The sequence below is a fragment of the Cetorhinus maximus genome, chromosome 17 (genome assembly GCF_964194155.1).
Source record: "Cetorhinus maximus chromosome 17, sCetMax3.hap1.1, whole genome shotgun sequence".
NCBI classification, from domain to species: domain Eukaryota; kingdom Metazoa; phylum Chordata; class Chondrichthyes; order Lamniformes; family Cetorhinidae; genus Cetorhinus; species Cetorhinus maximus.
The window spans coordinates 56,332,357-56,353,086 of NC_135895.1; the positions used below are offsets into that span (position 1 = coordinate 56,332,357).

The 20,730-nt window shown below is 43.1% G+C and overlaps 1 protein-coding gene across 2 annotated transcripts in view; it reads left to right on the forward strand.

Moving 5' to 3' along the window:
* negr1 (neuronal growth regulator 1) overlaps positions 1–20,730 on the forward strand; it is a 685,966-nt gene that overhangs the window by 391,806 nt on the left and 273,430 nt on the right. For both annotated transcript variants that reach the window (XM_078561247.1, XM_078561248.1), the window contains exon 2: positions 12,801–13,033. In XM_078561247.1, coding sequence (XP_078417373.1) covers positions 12,801–13,033 — 233 coding nt within the window. The remainder of the gene's footprint in view (positions 1–12,800; positions 13,034–20,730) is intronic.

Sequence of the window (20,730 nt, forward strand, 5' to 3'; positions counted from 1 at the left end):
GGATGATTTCACCCAAAGCGTTTCAACAGACAATAATCACTCCATTTCAAAGGCACCCATTGCTTATCTTCTACACTTGTCAGACAATATTCCTCAAGGTTGTTGGCCACTTGGCAGGTAAGAGGCAACAATGGAAATGACTGGACAATGGAGACTTGAAATAATGTTTATGGTTCATTAACATTGACAATAAAATTGATACAGTAACATACGTGTAAAAATCCAAACGATTCCCCTTGTCAAACTGCAGATTTTATTTTTCTTTTCTTATTACTTCTATGTGGTACTGCTCCGTTACCTTCAGTAGAGCTTGAAGCAGGTTGCTCATTCCCCTGCTGGGACTGCTGAGTGTTCGTGGCTGACATCCACTGAGTTTGAGGGCCCATGAGGGCCCTGACAAAGACTACCCTTCCTGCACCTGTGCAGGGGCAGACTTGGTCATCAGGACAGGAATAGGCGTGTGGGGCTCTGACTGGAGTGTGGGGGGTAGGGGGGAAAAATGGGAGCACCTTGAGCAGAGTCCAACTTCCATGTTCTCTGCCTCACCTTTCACCCATACTTCCCTGCTAGCCAAGAACTGGAGAGCACTTCGCTGCATTTCAAATTAAACACCTAGCTGCCAAGGCGAGGCATTCCTCCGTCATATTGAGATTGGCAGACTGAGGGTTGAATTTTGTCAGCATTGCAGATCTTCCAACTATGGGCCAGAAAGCCAGAGCAGTCCCACCTTGACTGTTTGGGGGAATCCCTGGCTGCACTTCTCAGCACTCGGCAATTGCCTAGCGTCAGAGCTCCCATGCTTTTAATAGACAGGAGCCTGCCCCAAGAGCTGCCAGCCAATTGGACGGCTGGCAGTTCTTCAGTCTCAGCATCGAAAAGTTCAAAAATTGATGCCAAGCTCCCCACAAGATAAGTAGGTGTTGTTGGGGTGGTCATTGGTGAGGGAAGGGAGGCGCTGTGTACACAAGGGCAGCCCTTGTTCTTGGAGGTCTCCTCCATGGCCACAGAGTGTCCGATCAAAAAGACCACTCTTGCAATCCCACAGCGAGCCTGTTAGGTTTCTGCTGGGTGGCCTCCCCACTTGGCATGATGCCCACCAGGCAATGGTAAAAAGCCAAAGGTGACTGGGCCAGGCCATTAATTGGCCACTTAAGGGTCTCAGTTGTCCTCTGGACAATGAGGCCACCCTACACCTTCCCCAGCGCTGATAAAATTCCATGGCTTCAGGGAGGCAGCAGGCATTCCAACCCCTGCCTCCCTCTCTGTTTTATGCCCCTTCCCCCGCAGCTCCCAGCCTGTACGTAGAGGGCTAGTAAAATTCAGCCCTAAATGTGAAGGCCATTGGTGAGGGCCAGTGTGCACTCGATTGTCTGCTATGTGTGATGTTCCATGCAAGTAGCCAGTCTTTCTTTGAAGGTGGACATTAGTGCAAAGGCCTGAGACATCGTGGCTCTTCTGTCTCTCTCCAATGGTGTGCAGTGCCTTTGGAAATGCTGATAAAACCTCTCACATTTTCTGCTGCTGCTCCAGAATAGTTTTCCCTATCCATTTGCATCCAGTTGAGAAGAACATGGAGTATTCTGCACTCTCCAATGGGGTCTCCGTTACTTTCCTTGTTTTCAACATTTGCACCTGATAATTTGTAACATGTGGCTAACCATGTGACAATATAGCTATCTTCTTGAAGACCTTACCAAGGAGTGTGTATCTAAACCAATGGAAAGTACTCATTAATATTGTGACAGTGCTTTCTCAGAATGCACAATCTCCTCTGAGAGCTCCTTGCCCTCCTTCCATTCACTTCTTGCCCTAATAAGGTCATTGACCCTCTTTTGACACTGTATCCATGTGCGAGGTACCACACTCCTGCTCCTGTACTCCAGAGCCACTTAAAGCCTCACCTGCTTGACTTCAGAGGCTGGCCTCTTCTTCCTGTCTGGTGGTAAGTGTTTCTCTGTGGGACATTACAGCCAACAGTCTGACCTAAAGGAATGCCTCAGAAAATAGGGATCAGATCCCTCCCATATTGAGGCTCCGTCATTGTACTTGCTCCCTTTGTCCCATCAATTCTGTAATGGGTCTATTTTACCTCTGTCAATTGAGGGCCTTTAACTATACAGTGTGGGCCATCACCACAGCCACTGTGTTGGGAAGCCCAGAAGTGGGATGCTAATGCCATGACTGAGTTACAAAACCCAGACCAACAACTTCAGGTTCCAGACCTACTGCCAGCCTCGCCTCCTTGCAAGCAGGTTTAAATGTTAAAATTCTGCCCGGTGGCTTTGAACTTGTCCAGGTAAAAGAGTCTGGCCTTTTACTGAGTCATCATAAAACACCAACGGCACAAATTCACCTACACATGTCTTATTAGATCCTCCTCTTTCTTCAAAACTTTGCATGAAGAAGTATGCCTAGAGGGATACCCATAGCATATGAATTGATGCTTTATAAGCCTGATGCATAGTTTCCAAGTTATTGAAGTGCTTAATTCCAAATCAGTTACACAAAGCTGTGCATATGGAACATTTTGTACCACTTGGCCTCTGTGCCCATTATGATAGCTGGCACAACTAGATAGGGACTTGATGACCGGCATGGGCACCATGGGCCAAAGGGCCTCTTTCCGTGCTGTAAACTCTATGCCTCTAACTGTACTACAGGAACTGATCAGCCTCTATATGAATGTATATCCTACAGTTAGGTTAGTTTACAAGAGTTTTGGGTGTCAGAGATTGAATTTCATAATTTCATTTTATATTCTCTCCATGCTGCAGTATGGTAAAGCATAATCATTCAGTGCCCATCAGTCCTATGCAGGTCTGCACAGGATAAGCTTTTATCATTTTTAAAATTCATTCATGAGATGTGGGCATCGCTGGCTAGGCCAGCATTTATTGCCCATCCCTAACTGCCCTTGAGAAGGTGGTGCTGAGCTGCCTTCTTGAACTGCTGCAGGCCATGTGGTGTAGGTAAACCCCCAGTGCTGTTAGGAACGGAGTTCTAGGATGTTGACCCAGCGACAGTGAAGCAATGACGATATATTTCCAAGTCAGGATGGTGAGTGGCTTGGAGGGGAACTTCCAGATGTTGGTGTTCCCATGCATCTGCTGCCCTTGTCCTTCTGGATGGTAGCGGTCGTGGGTTTGGAAGGTGCTGCCTAGGGAGCCTTGGCGAGTTCCTGCAGTGTATCTTGTAGATGGTACGCACTGCTGCCAATGTGCAACAGTGGTGGAGACTGTGAATGTTTGTGGATGGGGTGCCAATCAAGTGGGCTGCTTTGTCCTGGATAGTGTCAAGTTTCTTGAGTGCTGTGGGAGCTGCACTCATCCAGGCAAGTGGGGAGTATTCCATCACACTCCTGACTTGTGCCTTGTAGATGGTGGACAGGCTTTGAGGAGTCAGAAGGTGAGTTACTCGTCACAGGGTTCCTAGCCTCTGACCTGCTCTTGTAGCCATGTTATTTATATGGCTAGTCCAGTTCAGTTTCTGTTACAAAGGTTAACATAAAAGAATTTAAGATCTGAGGGATACTTTGTGGCATGCGTACCCTCTTGAGCATTTAGTTTCACTTTGGCCAATGTCTCCTCATTGGTCCTAATTTAACCTGCTCGGTTTTGGACAGGAAACTTACTGAGGCCAGATCAGTGAAGTCAGGGAGTTTAAATCTGCTGAGGTAAGGACAATTTGCCACAAATCTCAGCTCCCACTCTTCGGATTAATGCCCCGGGTTAAAATCAAGGCTTATATTTTGCTTCTTTATCATACAGTCTTTGTGAATTCTGTCTCTTCCACTCAGGACCTGGGAGATTTCTGTCCTGCATCCCGATTGATGTCATGAACCTGGAACAGGCAACTCACAAGTGATGAGAGTGATGCACCAGGACAATTTTCAACAATGTTTCTGAGCTATTTTAACTGCAGGAATGTTGTTTCAAAAGAGAACGCTGAATTAACTTTGGTGTTGCACTGCCACATTTAGGCTGCAGAAAAACTAGACCTGCTGCAACATGAATAATCCCAACTTTAAAATACAAAAAAAAATCTACAGACCAAAATATTTCTCCATCTTCTTCATACCAACCACTAACACCATACCTTTGCCACCAATTTGATCACCTTCCTTGACCTCAGGATGAGCGAGGCTGTTCAGCATCCTATTTGATACTGAGTTGAGTTTCCAACCTCATATCCTCTCTATCACGGTGACTGTTTACATCTAACTCTGCTCATAGCTCAGTTCACCTGCTTCTGAAAACCACATCTGTTCCTCTGTCACTTCCAAACTCAACTAATACAGCCATGGATGGCCTCCTACCTTCTAACCTCTGTAAACTTCAGCTAACCTGAAACTTTCTGCCTATGTCTTATCCAGCATCAATTCCTCCTCCTAATTACCCCAGTCCTTGATAATCTGCATTTACTCCTTGTTCCCCAAAATGATTTGCAAAAATGAATGATCATTCTTGATATCACTAACCTGAAATATAAATTCCTTCATGGCCTCACACCTCCCTTCCTCTATAACCTCCTTATGCCCATAAACCTACCATCCCCACGCCCCATGGTACTTACCCCAATGCCCTCACCCCCACACACACACACACACACACACACACCCCCACCCCCCACACCCCAACCCCCCCCTCCATCATGGCCCATAGTTCTGTATTCCTCTGATATTGGCCTCTTGGCCTAGGCTCTGGAATTCCTTCCCTAAATCCTCCTGCCATTGCCCCACCCCCACCCCTCTCCCCCCACACCCCTGCTTTAGGAGCCACTTTAAAACCTCGCTCTTTCACTAAAGCTTCAGCTTTGGTTTGGTGACCATTTTTTAACGTTAATAATTACAGTTTTGATAAACGTAGGACTGTAGCTTTGAGAATAATCCTGTATTGTAAGATCACATGATCTGTGTAAACTAATCAGTTTGTAGCACAGGGAACCTCTAAGAGAGAGTTCTTCTTTAGTTATAGAGCTTGATGCACACATGTAGTTGCTGCTGTTACCTTGTAAATAAAGTTCAATGTTTCCACCAAGAAAAGTTGCCTGGAAAATCAACCCTATAGCTAACTGGAGACAAGGATAAATCAGATCCGATGCTGTCCCTCACCTAGCAATTGTGAGTATCTAAGATAATTAAAAAGAAAGGAAGGTTTACTCATCTGAGATGCCACAGTTTAGCAGAATTGATCCCTTTGAGCCAGCCACAGACAACTGGTCTCAATATATAAAACGTCTTGGGTTCTACTTTCAAGCCAATGAAGTCATGGGGGAGGAAAAAGGGAGAGCGCTTCTCCTAAGTATTTGTGAGACCAAGATCTACAACCTAATTCGAAGCTTGATGGCCCCCAGTCCCCTGATTTAAAGACTTTCAGTGAATCAGTAGACCTTGTTAAGGGACATTTTCAACCCAAGCCCTCAGGCACAATGTAGAGGTTCAGGTTCAATTCACGGAATAAAGCCCCGGGGGAGACCATTGCTACATACGTGGCAAAATTGAAGCAACTAACGGAATATTGTAATTTCAGTGAAACCCTGAATGATATGTTCAGGGATCGTTTGGTCTGTGGTGTGCATGATAATCAGCGAAGATTGTTGGCTGAAGTGGATCTTGATTTTAAGAAAGCATTAGAAATAGCGCTTGCGATGGAAAGTGCTGTAAGGGATTCACAAGTGATTCAAGGTGAATAAAATGGGGCAGGAATGGTCAGCCAAAAATGGTGTGAAAAGCCGGGAGTCCGCCGTGAAGTGGGAAACCGTCCCCACTAACTGAAAATTTAAAGGAAACAGCTCAGCATCAAATTCAAAAACTAAGTGTTATAAATGTGGAAACAATCATACTCCTAACGATTACTGATTTAAAGAGGTGGAGTGCTATTTTTGTCACAAAAGAGGGCACGTATTGAAACATTGCAAAGCAAGATTTAAATTATAATTACTACATTCCCCCCCTTTAACTTCTCTGCACATTTTGTATTTACAAGGATATTTATCTCATGACATTATAATATTTACACTGGTCATGAAATTATAAGCTCAGTCTTTCAGTGGTTCCCTGATCCGTATGGAATGTCGTAGCTCCATTATTTCCAAACTTTTGCAAGAACCACATTCTCTGGAAGCGCATTAACATCAGGTACCTCATTAGGCACAGGCTGTTCAGTGACGTCCACTCTGACAGAGACATTGGGCATGTCTATCCTTGGTTGAATAACTTCAACAGGAACCTCAAGTTCAACAATGGTTACAAGTGGAACATCATTTTGTTGGGGTATCTCCATGCTTCTTAACTGATCCACATGCTTATAAGTGATCCGGCCCACCACTTCTACGTGGTACAAGGGGCTGGCCACAGAGTTTACTTTACCAGGTAACCACTTCGATCCTCCACCGAAAGTCCTTACATTTACTGCTCACTAACAGTAAATTCTCGCTCAATGACTATGCAAATCATGAGTCACTTTTTGGTTCCCTTCACTTTTCTCCACCTTCCCCTCCAAATTTAGGCTTAGTCTTGTTTCAAGACGACGCCTCATCAGCAGCTCTGCAGGTGTTGCTCCTGTAGTAGTGTGGGTGTTGTTCTATAGTGAAATAGGAAACGAACAAGTTTAGTTTCCAATGATTCACCTGTTAATTTTTTTCATCCCCACCTTAAAAGTCTGGACTGCTCTTTCAGCCACTCCATTAGATGATGGTTGGTATGGTGCAGTCTTCATGTGGTTGATCCTATTTAGGCTGAAAAATCTTTGAAATTCAGCACTAGTAAACGCAGTAAACTAGAAACCATTATCTGAGACGATTACTTCTGCCAATCCATGGATAGAAAAGCTTTGGTGCAACTTTTCTATTGTTACAGCCTGATGTTGGCGACTTGACTTCATAAACGTCTAATCACTAGGAATGAGCATCTATAATCAGAAGAAACATGGTTCCAAGAAAAGGACTGATATAATCTATGTGCAGTCTCACCCAGGGTCTACTAGACTACTGCCATGGGTGTAATGGGGTTGCCATCGGCAACTTCTGAATTTGTTGGCATTGCACACAGTGTTTAACTACCTTCTCAATATCGCCATCCATTCCCAGCCACCAAAGATAACTTAGCGTGATCATCTTCATTGTTGAGATTCCCAGATGGGCACTGTGTAACTCTACTAAAAGCGGCTCACTTCCTTGTAAAGGAACTACAATTGAATGCCTCTTATTTTCCAGGTTCAATATACAATGTAAGTGCAAGCTGTTCTTGTTATTGTTAAATTTAAGAATGTGTGAGTGGATTGATGTCGGGCACAAAGCTCCTGTCTTTGAATACCCATGTTGAAGTGCTGATTCGCGAAGATGTGCGTTGTTCAAAATAAATTGAGCTTTGAAGTTCACTGTTAGCAAAAAGCTATTTACATCTAAAAATATAGATGCATAGGAATAAATTTCAAACTTTTCTTCAATTACCGGAATATCCATCTACCAAGGTTTCAATGAAACTGGCTAGAAAATGATACGACATCCCAAAATAGCTCAAAATAATTGCTACATGAATATATAATACAAATTACTGCAGAATTGATAGAATGTTATCCAATAAAGAAGTAACTTATTGGAGTTTGAAGCAGGACAAGGACTGGATTTGCAAGTGTGAGCAGCAAAGACAGAAAATCAAAGCAAGATAATGAGACCAACTTATCTTGGCTTATTTATGAAGCTGATTCACAAAGCATTAATTAATAATATTTAATAGCGAATATTCAAAATATTATTCTGTTGTACAATAATTGTATATATTGTATATTATGTTATGAATTATTGGAGAATAATTAGGGAACAAGAAGATCTAATAAAGCAATAATGAAGAAAAAGTGACAGGTTCCAAACTGAATGTGATAAAAGAGTTCAAAGTGACTAAATAATAGAAAATTATGTCATTGTGCCTACAGATAATTAATATTACCAAGAAAACCAATAACTTTGTATATAAGGAGAGCTACAAAACTATCTACAGCAATATTGATTAGGTTTTGGTGAAACGCTAACACTGCAATATTAGCAATTTAATGTGGATCAAGTTTACTTTATGAAGAGTGAGACAAATAAGTAATGTAATACCAGCTATCAGGAATTCAAGTCATGAAGAAGGTTGAAATTGGAATATTAGTATCGAAAAAGAAGAATCTTCAATGTGGTTTATTGAAATTATCAACATTATGAAGAGGGTTTAGAAAGTTGATTAAGGCAAATTGTTTGTTATTGTGAAAAGTTCAAATACCAGGAAACACAAGTTGAAAATTTGGAGTAGAAAAAGGTAACAGACTCATAGAATGAGTTATGAAGATAGGTCCTTAAAGCAGACAGAATAAATGGGTTTGAAAGGTAACTAGATGTGCTTCTGGAGACAGTCGGGAAATGGTGAAGAAGCAGGTAATTTGGGTATCCCTCAAAAAAGGCTTTACTTGTTCTCTATTCCACATAACTCCAGATCTTTCCCCTTACCTTCCCTGCCTGCTTACCAAGTAAGCCTTTTCAGTGTCACATCATAATTAACATAGTTCCTAATCCATAATTTTTGGATTTATTATAAATATATAAGTAGTTTACCTTTAATTTGAAAGTCAATATTGTTCCGGTGGATACCTTGCAGAAAAGGTAAAAACTCTCCAGGGTAAAGTCGCCAGGATCCCACTGTTCGCAATTTTAACCTGCTCTCCTTGAGCAGCTGTCAAGGACACCTACACAAAAATGGCATATACTTCTTTACATATGCATGTTGGCTTTCGTTGATGTAATTGGGACCTAATTGCCATTTATCTCCTGCATGAGTGAGAAGCTACTGTTCTTTTTTTGCCGGGTGAAAAACAATCAGATTGTACTGGGGAAATTAAGATTCTCAAGGAAGGTAAGTTTTTTTTCTTCTTCAGTAGAGCTAGGAGGACCAGGGGTGTCCCTGCAGGCCCAATAATAAAGCCTAGAACTGATTTTTCCTAAACCCTGCTTCCCGAATGCTGCTTTTAAACAGGGACTCCTGTGAAATGGCCCGGGCTCTGAACCCGCCACCTATCATGAGAATAATTTTCTGTCCCAGGTAAGGGTGAGCACGGAGGTAGGTGGGCATGAAAATTCACACCGTCAGCCAGTGTAGCAGTTTGCAAGCAATATCCGGTCCCTGTGCCATTTCCCCAGAGGCAGGATTCGTGTCGGTAATGCTACCTGCCCAGAATGGGATGGTCAATTATGCATGATAAATGGCCTATTAAGGCTCATTGTCTGAGGCTGACTGGAATTTTCCAATCAGCTTGCAGGCCCATAAGGCGCGGACACCAAACCAGCTGCCTATAGGCAGACTCTCGGTGGCAGATTTGGGTGGGGGGGAGAAGGCAGCTTTGAGACCTTCCCACTTGCCTGGATACATCTGCGGCCATAAGCTGCCCTGTGGAGGAGTCCCCATCCAGAATGGTATTGTTGGGGGCATTTTTTAATTTGAAAGTTTCAAACGTTGGATTAGGAGCACCTCAAGATCAAGGCACCCTCTCTCTCCCTTACCTGAACTGCAGGTTGCTGCTCCTTTCATGCTGGAGGCCTCCTAGGGCAGGCTTGTCCTTTGACCACTATTTAGTCAATTTGGGGAAAACACTGTCAGATGACTGTTTCCCACACAGTGCAAGATTGACACCAATGTCAGGGTCCTGACCCAAAACCCAAAATCCTGACCTATGTGTCATTGGGAAACCTCCAAGCTTTGTAGCTTGCCATCATCTGTGTGAGAAGTCAGCTGATGATATTCAGATGAGGTTCTGGAGTTTAAAAAGTCTGGCCTCATTGCCAAAGCAGAGGGTAAGTTTTCCAATTCACTTCACTACTTACCTGTTCAGAGTTAAAACCAGGGATCAAGTAGATTGTTATTTGAGACACTATACTTAAATCATTGTAAATTGTCAAAATGCTGCATTTCACTAGCTATATTAAAAACTTCCATCATGTTGCCCACATTGCACAGTTGAAAGATACATAACCAGATGTGACACTGAGCTTTAAATCCACAAAGATCTCAGGTTTGATCCTTGGCACATGCTGAGTTAGCTATTCTAGGCTGGGGCATTGGTGAGATTGCTACTGTTGGCCTCAGCATTTTGAATATGTGAAGCAGAAGTACTGCAAATGGCAGAGAGAGATATCAGTTGGTATATGGCTATGTGAAAGATGAAATATTACATTTCTTGTGGCCCATGTTGATAATGCTGGAGAGTTGAAATAAAAATTTCAGAAACACAAAGCAAGACAGTCAACAACCTCAACAACTTGTATTTCTATAGCACCTTTAATGTAATAGAAGGTCCCATATCACTTCACAGGAGCATTATCAAACAAAATTTGACATTGAGCCACATAAGCACCTATTAATTTGGTCAAAATTTTGGACATAGAAGTAGGTTTTAAGGAGCATCTTAAAAGAGGAAAGAGTGGTGTAGAAACTGAGAGATTTAGGGAAAGAATTCCAGAGCTGAAAGAATGGCTACCAGTGGTGGAACGATTAAATTCATGGATGATCAAGAGTGTAGTAGAAGGACCTAGTACGTAAAGGGTTAACATGAGACTGAGTACAGTACTGCCCACACGGTGATGTAAGAAGGCACATGACCTAGAGCTGGGACCAGTCTAGAGATGAGTAGCAACGTGTAAGGACCTAGTATGGAATCCTCTCCATACCTACTGTAGATATGTACGTATTTAAGTATTGTTAATAAAGACTTTCTTGTAAGTTGTACAAGACTGCTTCATGGTGTCCAAGCAGTATCCTTCAAGCATAGCGACAGCAGAATATATCATGGCAACAACAGTAGAATCCATTAAAGAGGCCTGAATTAAAGGAGCACAGCTAACTTGGAAGATTGTGAGGCTGGAGATTACAGAGATAGGGACTGGTGAGACCATGGTGAATTTGAAAGCAAGGGTGAAAATTTTAAAGTCAAGGTGTTGTTTAATCAGGAGTATAGGTCAGAGCCCACTAGGGTTATGGGTGAACAGAACTTGTTCAAGAAAGGACACAGGCAATTGAATTTTGGATGACCTTAAGTTTACAGAGCATAGCATATGCAAGGTCATCTGGGGGCGCATTGTAAGAATCAAGTCTAGAGGTAATAAAGGCGTGGATGAGTTATTCAGCAACAGATGAGCTGATGCAGGAATGGAGCCAGGTGATATTACGGAGGTGGAAATAGGCAGTCATAGCAATGGCACAGACATGTCAGGAGAACTGCAGTCCATCATTTGAAAGAGAGGGAGAATGACAGATTAATTTTACATCTTATACCCTTCATCAGAGTTGGTGTGGCTTTAATTTGAGTACTACCCACTTTTACAAATTAAAGTAAAATGAGATGTTCACACATACACAGATAAAACCTCATCTATTAACTGGGGCCATTGAAGCAGGCCCAGTGCTTTGTCAGTGGGGCTCTTGTGTGTTTGTGAAGTGCTCTTAGAAATGTACATAGCAAATTATCCTTACAAGATAGAATACTGGGAATGTAATAACAAAAAGCGCTAGCTTTTAAATTGTGTTTTTTACTTAACTGCAGTATGTTAATGATCTGACATTTTACCAGTCACTGATATTGATAGGCGTGATTTATGGGGTTTATAACTGCTCCATATATAATCCTTGGCCCTCTTTGATAGACTGCAATTCTCCTAACAAATGTGAACTAAATTGCATTCTATAATTGAATGTGTCAAAGTCTGTATATATATATAATTTACAGTTTGCATTATGACACATGACACACACATAAAATTGCTTTGACCTCCAGAATTTGTTTAAAAAGTGCATGAAATTTCCTGGGTTAATCTGGTTCATTCAGTCATCAGGAAACTATTTTACAAATGACTAAGAGTTCACTTAAAGTGAGATAATACTTTGACAAATTTTTTAATCAATTTCAATGTGTAAGTGGCCATCAAATTTATTTATTTCTTCAGTGCATTCTACTCACAACTTCTGTTCCTAGGCCTTGGAAACCTAGCAGCTACAGTGAGGAAAGGACAGCCTTGGGGAGAAGGCAAGTGCCTTCATAACACTCCTTGTGGATCAGGAGGAACAGGAGTGCTTCCTGTTCTTTATTCAAAGTGGTTAAGGAACACAATATTAATTATTTTGGCAAAAACTTCTTTGATGCTTTAGTGGAATGTAGACAAGGTCGAAGACATTATGCACTGCCACAGACAGCCATTGGTTTTATACTATATTTTGTGCTATAATACGTTATGATCATTCAAGCAATATTAACTAAAGGGGTACAGACGCTAAACTGTGAATGATGTCCTAAAGGCCCCATTGAATCATGAGAATCTCATTCAATTTCTCCGCAGTAGAGCATTCATTGCATGAAAGGTTGGGTTCGCTGAGCATGCTCAGTACATTAAGAAGATAAATGCATTGCAATGGGATGTTTTATTCCTGTTACCAGCATATTTTTTAATCTCTCAGTTAAGTAAGACTGGCAAAGTTTTCACCAGTTGTTAAAAGCACATTCAGTAAAGGTAAAAACATCCAGTCCCCCCTTGTGGATTAGACATTGAGCTTTAATCTCTGACACCTGAGTGATGAAATTCAACTTTGGCCGAGCACAAAATTTATGTTAGCAAATGAGCCACCTATTATGCACCAATGCTGATTTTTCTTCAGGGACCATGGCTGGGGTGTAAGGAACATGAAATTGACAAATTGAGGCAAAATTAAAAACAAAAATCCATGGGGTCAAGTATTTTTATTATGTAAACCTAATCATTTGGATGTCTTTCATTGTCCATAGGTGCTATCTTGAAGATGTTGCTTCAAAGGGAGCATGGTTGAACCGGTCCAGCATCATCTTTGCAGGGAATGACAAATGGTCCGTGGACCCACGGGTGTCAATCGCATCAGGTGGCAAACAGGACTATAGTCTTCAGATTCAGAAAGTAGAAGTCACTGATGATGGCCCATACACCTGCTCAGTCCAGACTCAACATAATCCCAAGACATCACAAATGCATTTGATAGTACAAGGTAAGCCATTTGAAAAGATTGAAAATTCTAGGGAACCTTGCATCCATCAAGATCAGAAATCAGGGGAAGAATATGCAATTCTATTATTGGAAGGTAGTTCAGTAATATATCATGTTGATTGCATACAGACGTATTCTTTTTACAATTTCCTTCCCTCTTCCCCTGAAGGTGCTGACTTGTATTCAGACACAGTTAAAAGCAATGGTGCTCTCCGCTACCAATGCAGGAGGCTATTTTCTTTCATGCATGATTTAGACATTATAAAGGATATCATAGAGGCTTAACCTTGAACTCACTGAAATATACAGCTATGGTCAGTGGGTAGTGATCAAGAGATCCGAAATAAGGTGACCTTTTCTTTCTCTAGCCCAGGAGCATTGAGGCCAGTTTTAACTGAGCTGAGATTAGCAAAATTAGCAGAGACAAGATGGTTGAATTCTCTCTCGTTGGAGATGGTCATTGCCTGACACTTGTGTGGCACGAATGTTACTTGCCACTTGTCAGCCCAAGCCTGGATATTGTCCAGGCCTCGCTGCATTTGGACATGGACTGCTTCAGTATCTGAGGAGTCGCGAATAGTGCTGAACATTGTGCAATCATCAGCAAGCATCTGACCTTATGATGGAAGGAAAGTCATTGATGAAGCAGCTGAAAATGGTTGGGTCTAGGACACTACCCTAAGGAACTCCTGCAGTGATGTCCTGGAGCTGAGATGACTGACCTTCAACAACCACAAACATCTTCCTTTGTGCTAGGTATGACTCCAACCAGCAGAGAATTTTCCCCCTGATTCCCATTGACTCCAGTTTTGATAGGACTCCTTGATGCCACAACCGGTCAAATGCTACCTTGATGTCAAGGGCAGTCACTCTCACCTCACCTCAGGAGTTCAGCCCTTTTGTCCATGTTTGAACCAAGGCTGTAATGAGGTCAGGAGCTGATGGCCCTGACGGAACCCAAACTGGGCATCAGTGAGCAGGTTATTGCTAAGTAAGTGCCGCATGATAGCACTGTTGATGACCCCTTCCGTGACTTTACTGGTGATCGAGAGTAGACTAATGGGGCGGTAATTGGCCGGGTTGGATTTGTCCTGCTTTTTGTATGCAGGACATATCTGGGCAATTTTCCACATAGCCAGGTAGATGCCAGTGTTGTAGCTGTACTGGAACAGCTTGGCTAGGGGTGTGGCAAGTTCTGGAGCACAAGTTCTTCAGTATTATTGCCAGGGCACATAGCCTTTGCAGTGTCCAGTGCCTTCAGCAGTTTCTTGATATCACGTGGAGTGAATCAAATTGGCTGAAGACTGGCACCTATGATGCTGGAGTCCTCCCGAGGAGGCCAAGATGAATCATCCACTCGGCACTCCTGGCTGAAGATTGTTGCGAATGCTTCAGCCTCATCTTTTGCACTGATGTGCTGGGCTCCCCCATCATTGAGGATGGGGATATTTGTAGAGCCTCCTCCTCCAGTGAGTTGTTTAATTGAACACCACCATTCTGCAGGACTGGAGAAGTTCTGATTTGTTGGTTGTGGAATGGCTTAGCTCTGCCTATCACTTGCTGCTTATGCTGTTTGGCACACAAGTAGCCCTGTGTTATAGCTTCGCCAGGTTGGCACCTCATTTTTAGGTATGCCTGGTGCTGCTTCTGGCATGCCCTCCTGCACACTTCATTGAACCAGAGTTGATCCCCTGGCTTGATGGTAATGCTAGAGTGGGGGATATGCCAGGCCATAAGGTTATGATTATGTTTGAGTACAATTCGGCTGCTGCTGATGGCCCACAGTGCCTCATGGATGCCCAGTCTTGAGTTGCTAGATCTGTTCGAAATCTATCCCATTTAGCACGGTGGTAGTGCCACACAATGCGATGGAGGGTATGCTCAATGTGAAGGCGGGACTTCGTCTCCACAATGGCCATGAGGTGGTCACTCCTACCGATACTGTCGTGAACAGATGCATCTGCGGCAGGCAGGTTGGTGAGGATGAGGTCAAGTATGTTTTTCTCTCTTGGTTCTCTTACCACCTGCCGCAGACCCAGTCTAGCAGCTGTGTCCTTTAGGACTCGGCCAGTTTGATGAGTAGTGGTGCTACCGAGCCACTGTTGCTGATGGACATTGAAGTCCCCCACCCAGAGTATATTCTGCGCCCTTGCCACCCTCAGTGCTTCCTTCAAGTGATGTTCATCAGCTGAAGGAGGGCAGTCCGTGGTAATCAACAGGAGATTTCCTTGTCCATGTTTGACCTGATGCCATGAGACTTCATGGGATCCGGAGTCAATGTTGAGGACTCCCAGGGCAACTATATACCACTATGCCACCACCTCTGCTGGGTCTGTCCTGCCATCGGGACAGGACATACCCTGGGATGGTGATGGTGGAATCTGGGACATTATCTGTAAGATATGATTCTGTAAGTCAGGCTGTTGCTTGATTAGTCTGTGAGACAGCTCTCCAAATTTTGGCACTAGCCCCCAACTCTTAGTAAGGAGGACTTTACAGGGTCAACAGAGCTGCGATTGCTGTTGTTGTTTCCAGTGTCTAGGTCAATGCCGGGTGCTCCATCCAGTTTCATTCCTTTTTTGTAACTTTGTAGTGGTTTGATACAACTGAGTGACTTGCTGGGCCATTTAAGAGTCAACCACACTGCTGTGGGTCTGGAGTCTCATATAGGCCATAGGTATTACAGATTTCCTTTCCTAAAGAACATTAGTGAACCAGATGGGTTTTTACAACAATCGACAATAGTTTCATGGTCATCATCAGACTTTTAATTCCAGATTTTTATTGAATTCAAATTCCACCATCTGTCGTGGCGGGATTCAAACCCGGGTCCCCAGAGCATTACCCTGGATCTTTGGATTCCTAGTCCAGCAACAATACCACTATGCCATCACCTCCCCTGTTGAAGTAACTTTTAAGGCATTGCTAGAATTCAAAATAGAAATGGAAATGTTTAAATGTGTTACAAACAAGAACTTCCATTTATGTAGCACTTTATCACACTCTTGTGTTGTCCCAATGGCTTTACAACTAATCAAAGAATGGTCTCCTTCTGTGCTGTAACCATTCAGCCCACCATGTCCCTGCTAGCTCTCAGCAAGAGCAGCCCAGCCAGTATCACTTCCCTGTAACCCTGTAAATGTTTTCCCTTCAGATGTTTATCCAATTTCCTTTTGAAAGCCACGATTGGGGTGAGGGTGGGCAGGAGAGCGATGAGAAAGCTACACAGGGTATTTTATAGGCCCCCTCCCCACCTGCAAGCTTGCTGGCAGGATTCTCAAAATTCTGCCTCATGTTTCTGTTTATAAAGCAGAGATATAGATTACTTTTGACATGTAGCCACTGTTGTGAAACATAACAGCCAACTTATGCACAGCAAATGAAAGAAATGGTCAGCTAACCTTTTTGGCTGAGGTCTAAGTGTTTGGCAAGATACTTGTCTTCTTCATGTAGTGTCGTGGGATCTTTTACATCTACTTAAATAGGCAATCAGTTACTTGGTTTAATGCCATATCTAAAATACAGTACCTGCACTCACTAAATACTACACATAAATAGTCAGACTGGATTTTGTGCTCCACGATCAGGGTTGGAATTTAAACTTACAAGTTTAGATATGAAAGTGCTACCAACTGGCTCAATTTGATGTTTGTTTTTGACATTTTTCAGATGAACCTATAATGCAAAATTGCTTTTCTTTTCATTTTAGTTATCATTGTTTTGCAGAACCATGATTATTTAGGCATTGTAGGAACTAAATGCTACACCAGACCTTGGTTTACTTTAATAGAAGCAACCATTGTCTGTGAATAGATCAATTAGTTATCAAGTCTTCTCCTTCTGCACCTCATATCCAATTAACCTGATCATGGATGCTATTCAATCTATGTAATTCCCTGAGGAAAGCCCTACATAAAATCTTCCTAATCCTTAAGGGTGATCAAACAACTCAGAAGAATATTCAGTTTACTCCATATTTCTAGTATTCAATCCTAACCTGTTATGATATCACATTAGTTATAACAGAAGAGGACTATTCTATGTTATTGTGAATTTAATCATCTCAGTCAGCCAAGGATCAGTTACTCTGACTCTCATCTTTGAGACAGAATGTTGTGGGATCAAACCTGTCACAACCACGTAAAAGGTATTTCCTCAAAGTGGCCCATGGGCTAAGAATTTGTGTGTTTGTATGTAGCCCCTTTCTAACTTGCGAGTGGTTCAATTTAAAAATAATCAGCAACAATGCTTTAATTAAACAAGATAAAGGTTAGTTTATTGCAATACTACTGCTGAAAGTTACTTAAGTAAACGTGCTGAAGTTATTAACTAAAATATAGATACAAAGATTAAAATGCAGTTAAAGGAAAAAAGATGCTTAAAGATGAAATTTCAAATCAGCCTCTGTGAGATATTGTTGTGGGCCCGTTGCTTGAACTCCTTCTTTCTGAAATGAATGGGTTGAAATTTGAGGTTTGGTTTAGCAGCTGCGATGTCTTGTGAAATCGAAGAGTCAGAGTTTTCCCTTGTAGGAGGACTCAATAGGCAGCACAGATGCTGAGAGAGTATTGGTTCCTTTCCTTACTAGAAACTGCAGTTACTGACACTTGGGGCAGAATTTTACATTTGGCACACGGCCAACACGCCGGAAAGTTAAATGACGCGTGATGACATCGGGCGTGCGTCCCAACATCATCGCAAACTTGTGCGATATTTCATTCGGCCGGCGGGCGCGCGCCAGAGTCTGCTGCGCACCCGTCAATAATTGAAAGGCCTATTAAGTAAGGTAATCAAGGTAATTAGGTTTTATTTTAAGCTGCCCGTCCAACCTTACGGTTAGCTGGCAGGCGAAAAGGCCAAGCAGCCTTTACGTTTTTTAGGAAACCTCATTCACGACCAGGATGAGGTTTCCTGAAGCTAATACTACTTAATTAAAAACTTTCTTTTGAAAATGAAAACATGTGCCATCTCATGTGACACAGTCACATGAGAGGGGACATGTTCAATAAAATTTTTTATATGTCTTTAGATATTTTTTCAAAAAGTGCTTCAATCTCCCTGAGGCAGCTCCATGCCTCAGGGAAATTGAAACACTCTTTCGCGCGTATGCGCGAACTGCGCGCTGGACCTGACTCTCCCTCCTCCCCCTGCCTGCACAGGTAATGCTCAGTGCTAGCGCTTGCAACCCACGCCGGGCAGGCCTTAATTGGCCCGCCTGTGTGAAATCACGGTGCGGAGCTGAGCGCGGGTGGCAGTCGGCTCTGCGACCGCCTCCACCCACTCCCGCCAAGCCTGCCCAACGACTGGAAAATCCTGGCCTTGAAGATTTTTTTTCTTCCAGCAGACTAGGGATGATTTTCTGACGACTTACTGTCTAACTCTCAGTGGCAGAGAGAAACACAGCTCTCACATGCTGTTGACAGTTGGTTCAGTTGAGGGCTGTGGACTGGAACTGACTTCCTGAGGTCTTCTGGGTTCTTTGCATACTGCCACACAAAATGGCTTCTTGCAGCTTCCTTTATACAGTTCAAAAACACAAAAGCTGCTTTGTTAATTTTCAATAAGTCATTGGTTCAAACAAGCAAGGAAGCTAATTATGTTGAGATCATTTGAAGTCCCTTCCTATCTCCTGTTCCCTTGGAAGCAAAAGGGTTTTCACACCTTTTAGAAGATTCAATGGACATCCTTGGGGTAAAAGCAAACAACTGCGGATGCTGGAAATCCAAAACAAAAACAAAAGCAAAAATACCTAGAAAAACTCAACAGGTCTGGCAGCATCGGTGGAGAGGAGCACAGTTGACATTTCAAGTCCGCATGACTAACAGAACTAATTAAAAATAAAGAATGGGTGAAATATAAGCTTATAAGCTGATTTAAGAGGGGGGGGGTGTGGGTGGGGGTGGGGGGGCGTGGGGGGGTGGTTGGGACAAGAAGAGCTAGGTAGAGGGCCAGTGATAGGTGGAGATAACCAAAAGATGTCACAGACAAAAAGACAAAGAGGTGTTGAAGTTTGTGATATTATCTAAAGGAAGGATTCCATCCCATTCTCTCAGTTCCTTCGCCTCCGTCGAATCTGTTCTGATGATGCCACTTTCAAAAACAGTTCCTCTGACACGTCCTCCTTCTTCCTTAACCGAGGTTTTCCACCCACGGTGGTTGACAGGGCCCTCAACCGTGTCTAGCCCATCTCCCGCGCATCCACCCTCACACCTTCTCCTCCCTCCCAGAAACATGATAGGGTCCCCCTTGTCCTCACTTATCACCCCACCAGCCTCCGCATTCAAAGGATCATCCTCCGCCATTTCCGCCAACTCCAGCATGATGCCACCACCAAACACATCTTCCCTTCACCCCCCTGGGGGCAATCCGTAGGGATTGTTCCCTCCGTGACACCCTGGTCCACTCCTCCATCACCCCTTACACCTCAACCCCCTCCCACGGCACCTTCCCATGCAACCACAGAAGATGCAACACCTGCCCCTTTACTTCCCCTCTCCTCACCGTCCAAGGGCCCAAACACTCATTTCAAGTGAAGCAGCATTTCACTTGCACTTCCCTCAACTTAGTCTACTGCATTCGTTGCTCCCAATGCGGTTTCCTCTACATTGGAAAGACCAAACACAGACTGGGTGACCGCTTTGCAGAACACCTTCGGTCTGTCCGCAAGCATTACCCAGACCTCCCTGTCGCTTGCCATTTCAACACTCCACCCTGCTCTCATGCCCACATGTCTGTCCTTGGCTTGCTACATTGTTCCAGTGAAGCTCAACGCAAACTGGAGGAACAGCACCTCATCTTCCGACTAGGCACTTTACAGCCTTCCGGCTGAATATTGAGTTCAACAACTTTAGATCATGAACTCTCTCTTCCATCCCCACCCCCTTTCCGATTTTCCCCCTCCTTTTTGTTTTTTCCAATAATTTATATAGATTTTTCTTTTCCCACCTATTTCCATTATTTTTAAATGTATTTCCATCCATCGTTTTATCTCTACCTTTTAGCCTTTTTCGATTCCTTCACCCCACCCCACCCCCACTAGGGCTATCTGTATCTTGCTTGTCCTGCTTTCTACCCTTAATTAGCACATTCCTTTAGATAACATCACCAACTTAAACACCTCTCTGGCCTTTTGTCTGTGACATCTTTTGGTTATCTCCACCTATCACTGGCCCTCCACCTAGCTCTTCTTGTCCCAACCCCCCCCACTTAAACTAGCTTATATTTCACCCCTTCTCTATTTTTAATTAGTTCTGTTGAAGAGTCAGCTGTGCTCCTCTCCACCTGCTGAGTTTTTCCAGGTATTTTTGTTTTTGTTTTTGTTTTGGACGTCCTTGGGGGACTCTTGCATTTTAATGACTCTTCATAGCCAGCTTTAGAGATAAGAGTATGACAAGGTTTGAACAAATACAGAAAGGTACCAGGTTGTCTGTCCAAACTTCCATTTTGAAAAAGGGTTTTAAACTCAACTTAAAGGTTTGAAAGCAGAAATGTACCTTTAAAACTGTAATAAACTTGAAGTGCAGGACTAGTTTCGTGTAACAAACAGTAAACTTTATTTACAAACTCCAGATGAGACTACATGCTTGTCCCAAGACCAAGGCTAAAAAAGCTCCGCCCCTAACTTACAACGACTACATTACTTCCCCTTTAATTTTGGTTCACCCTCTTATTTACAAAAACATCTTAACCCATATTATA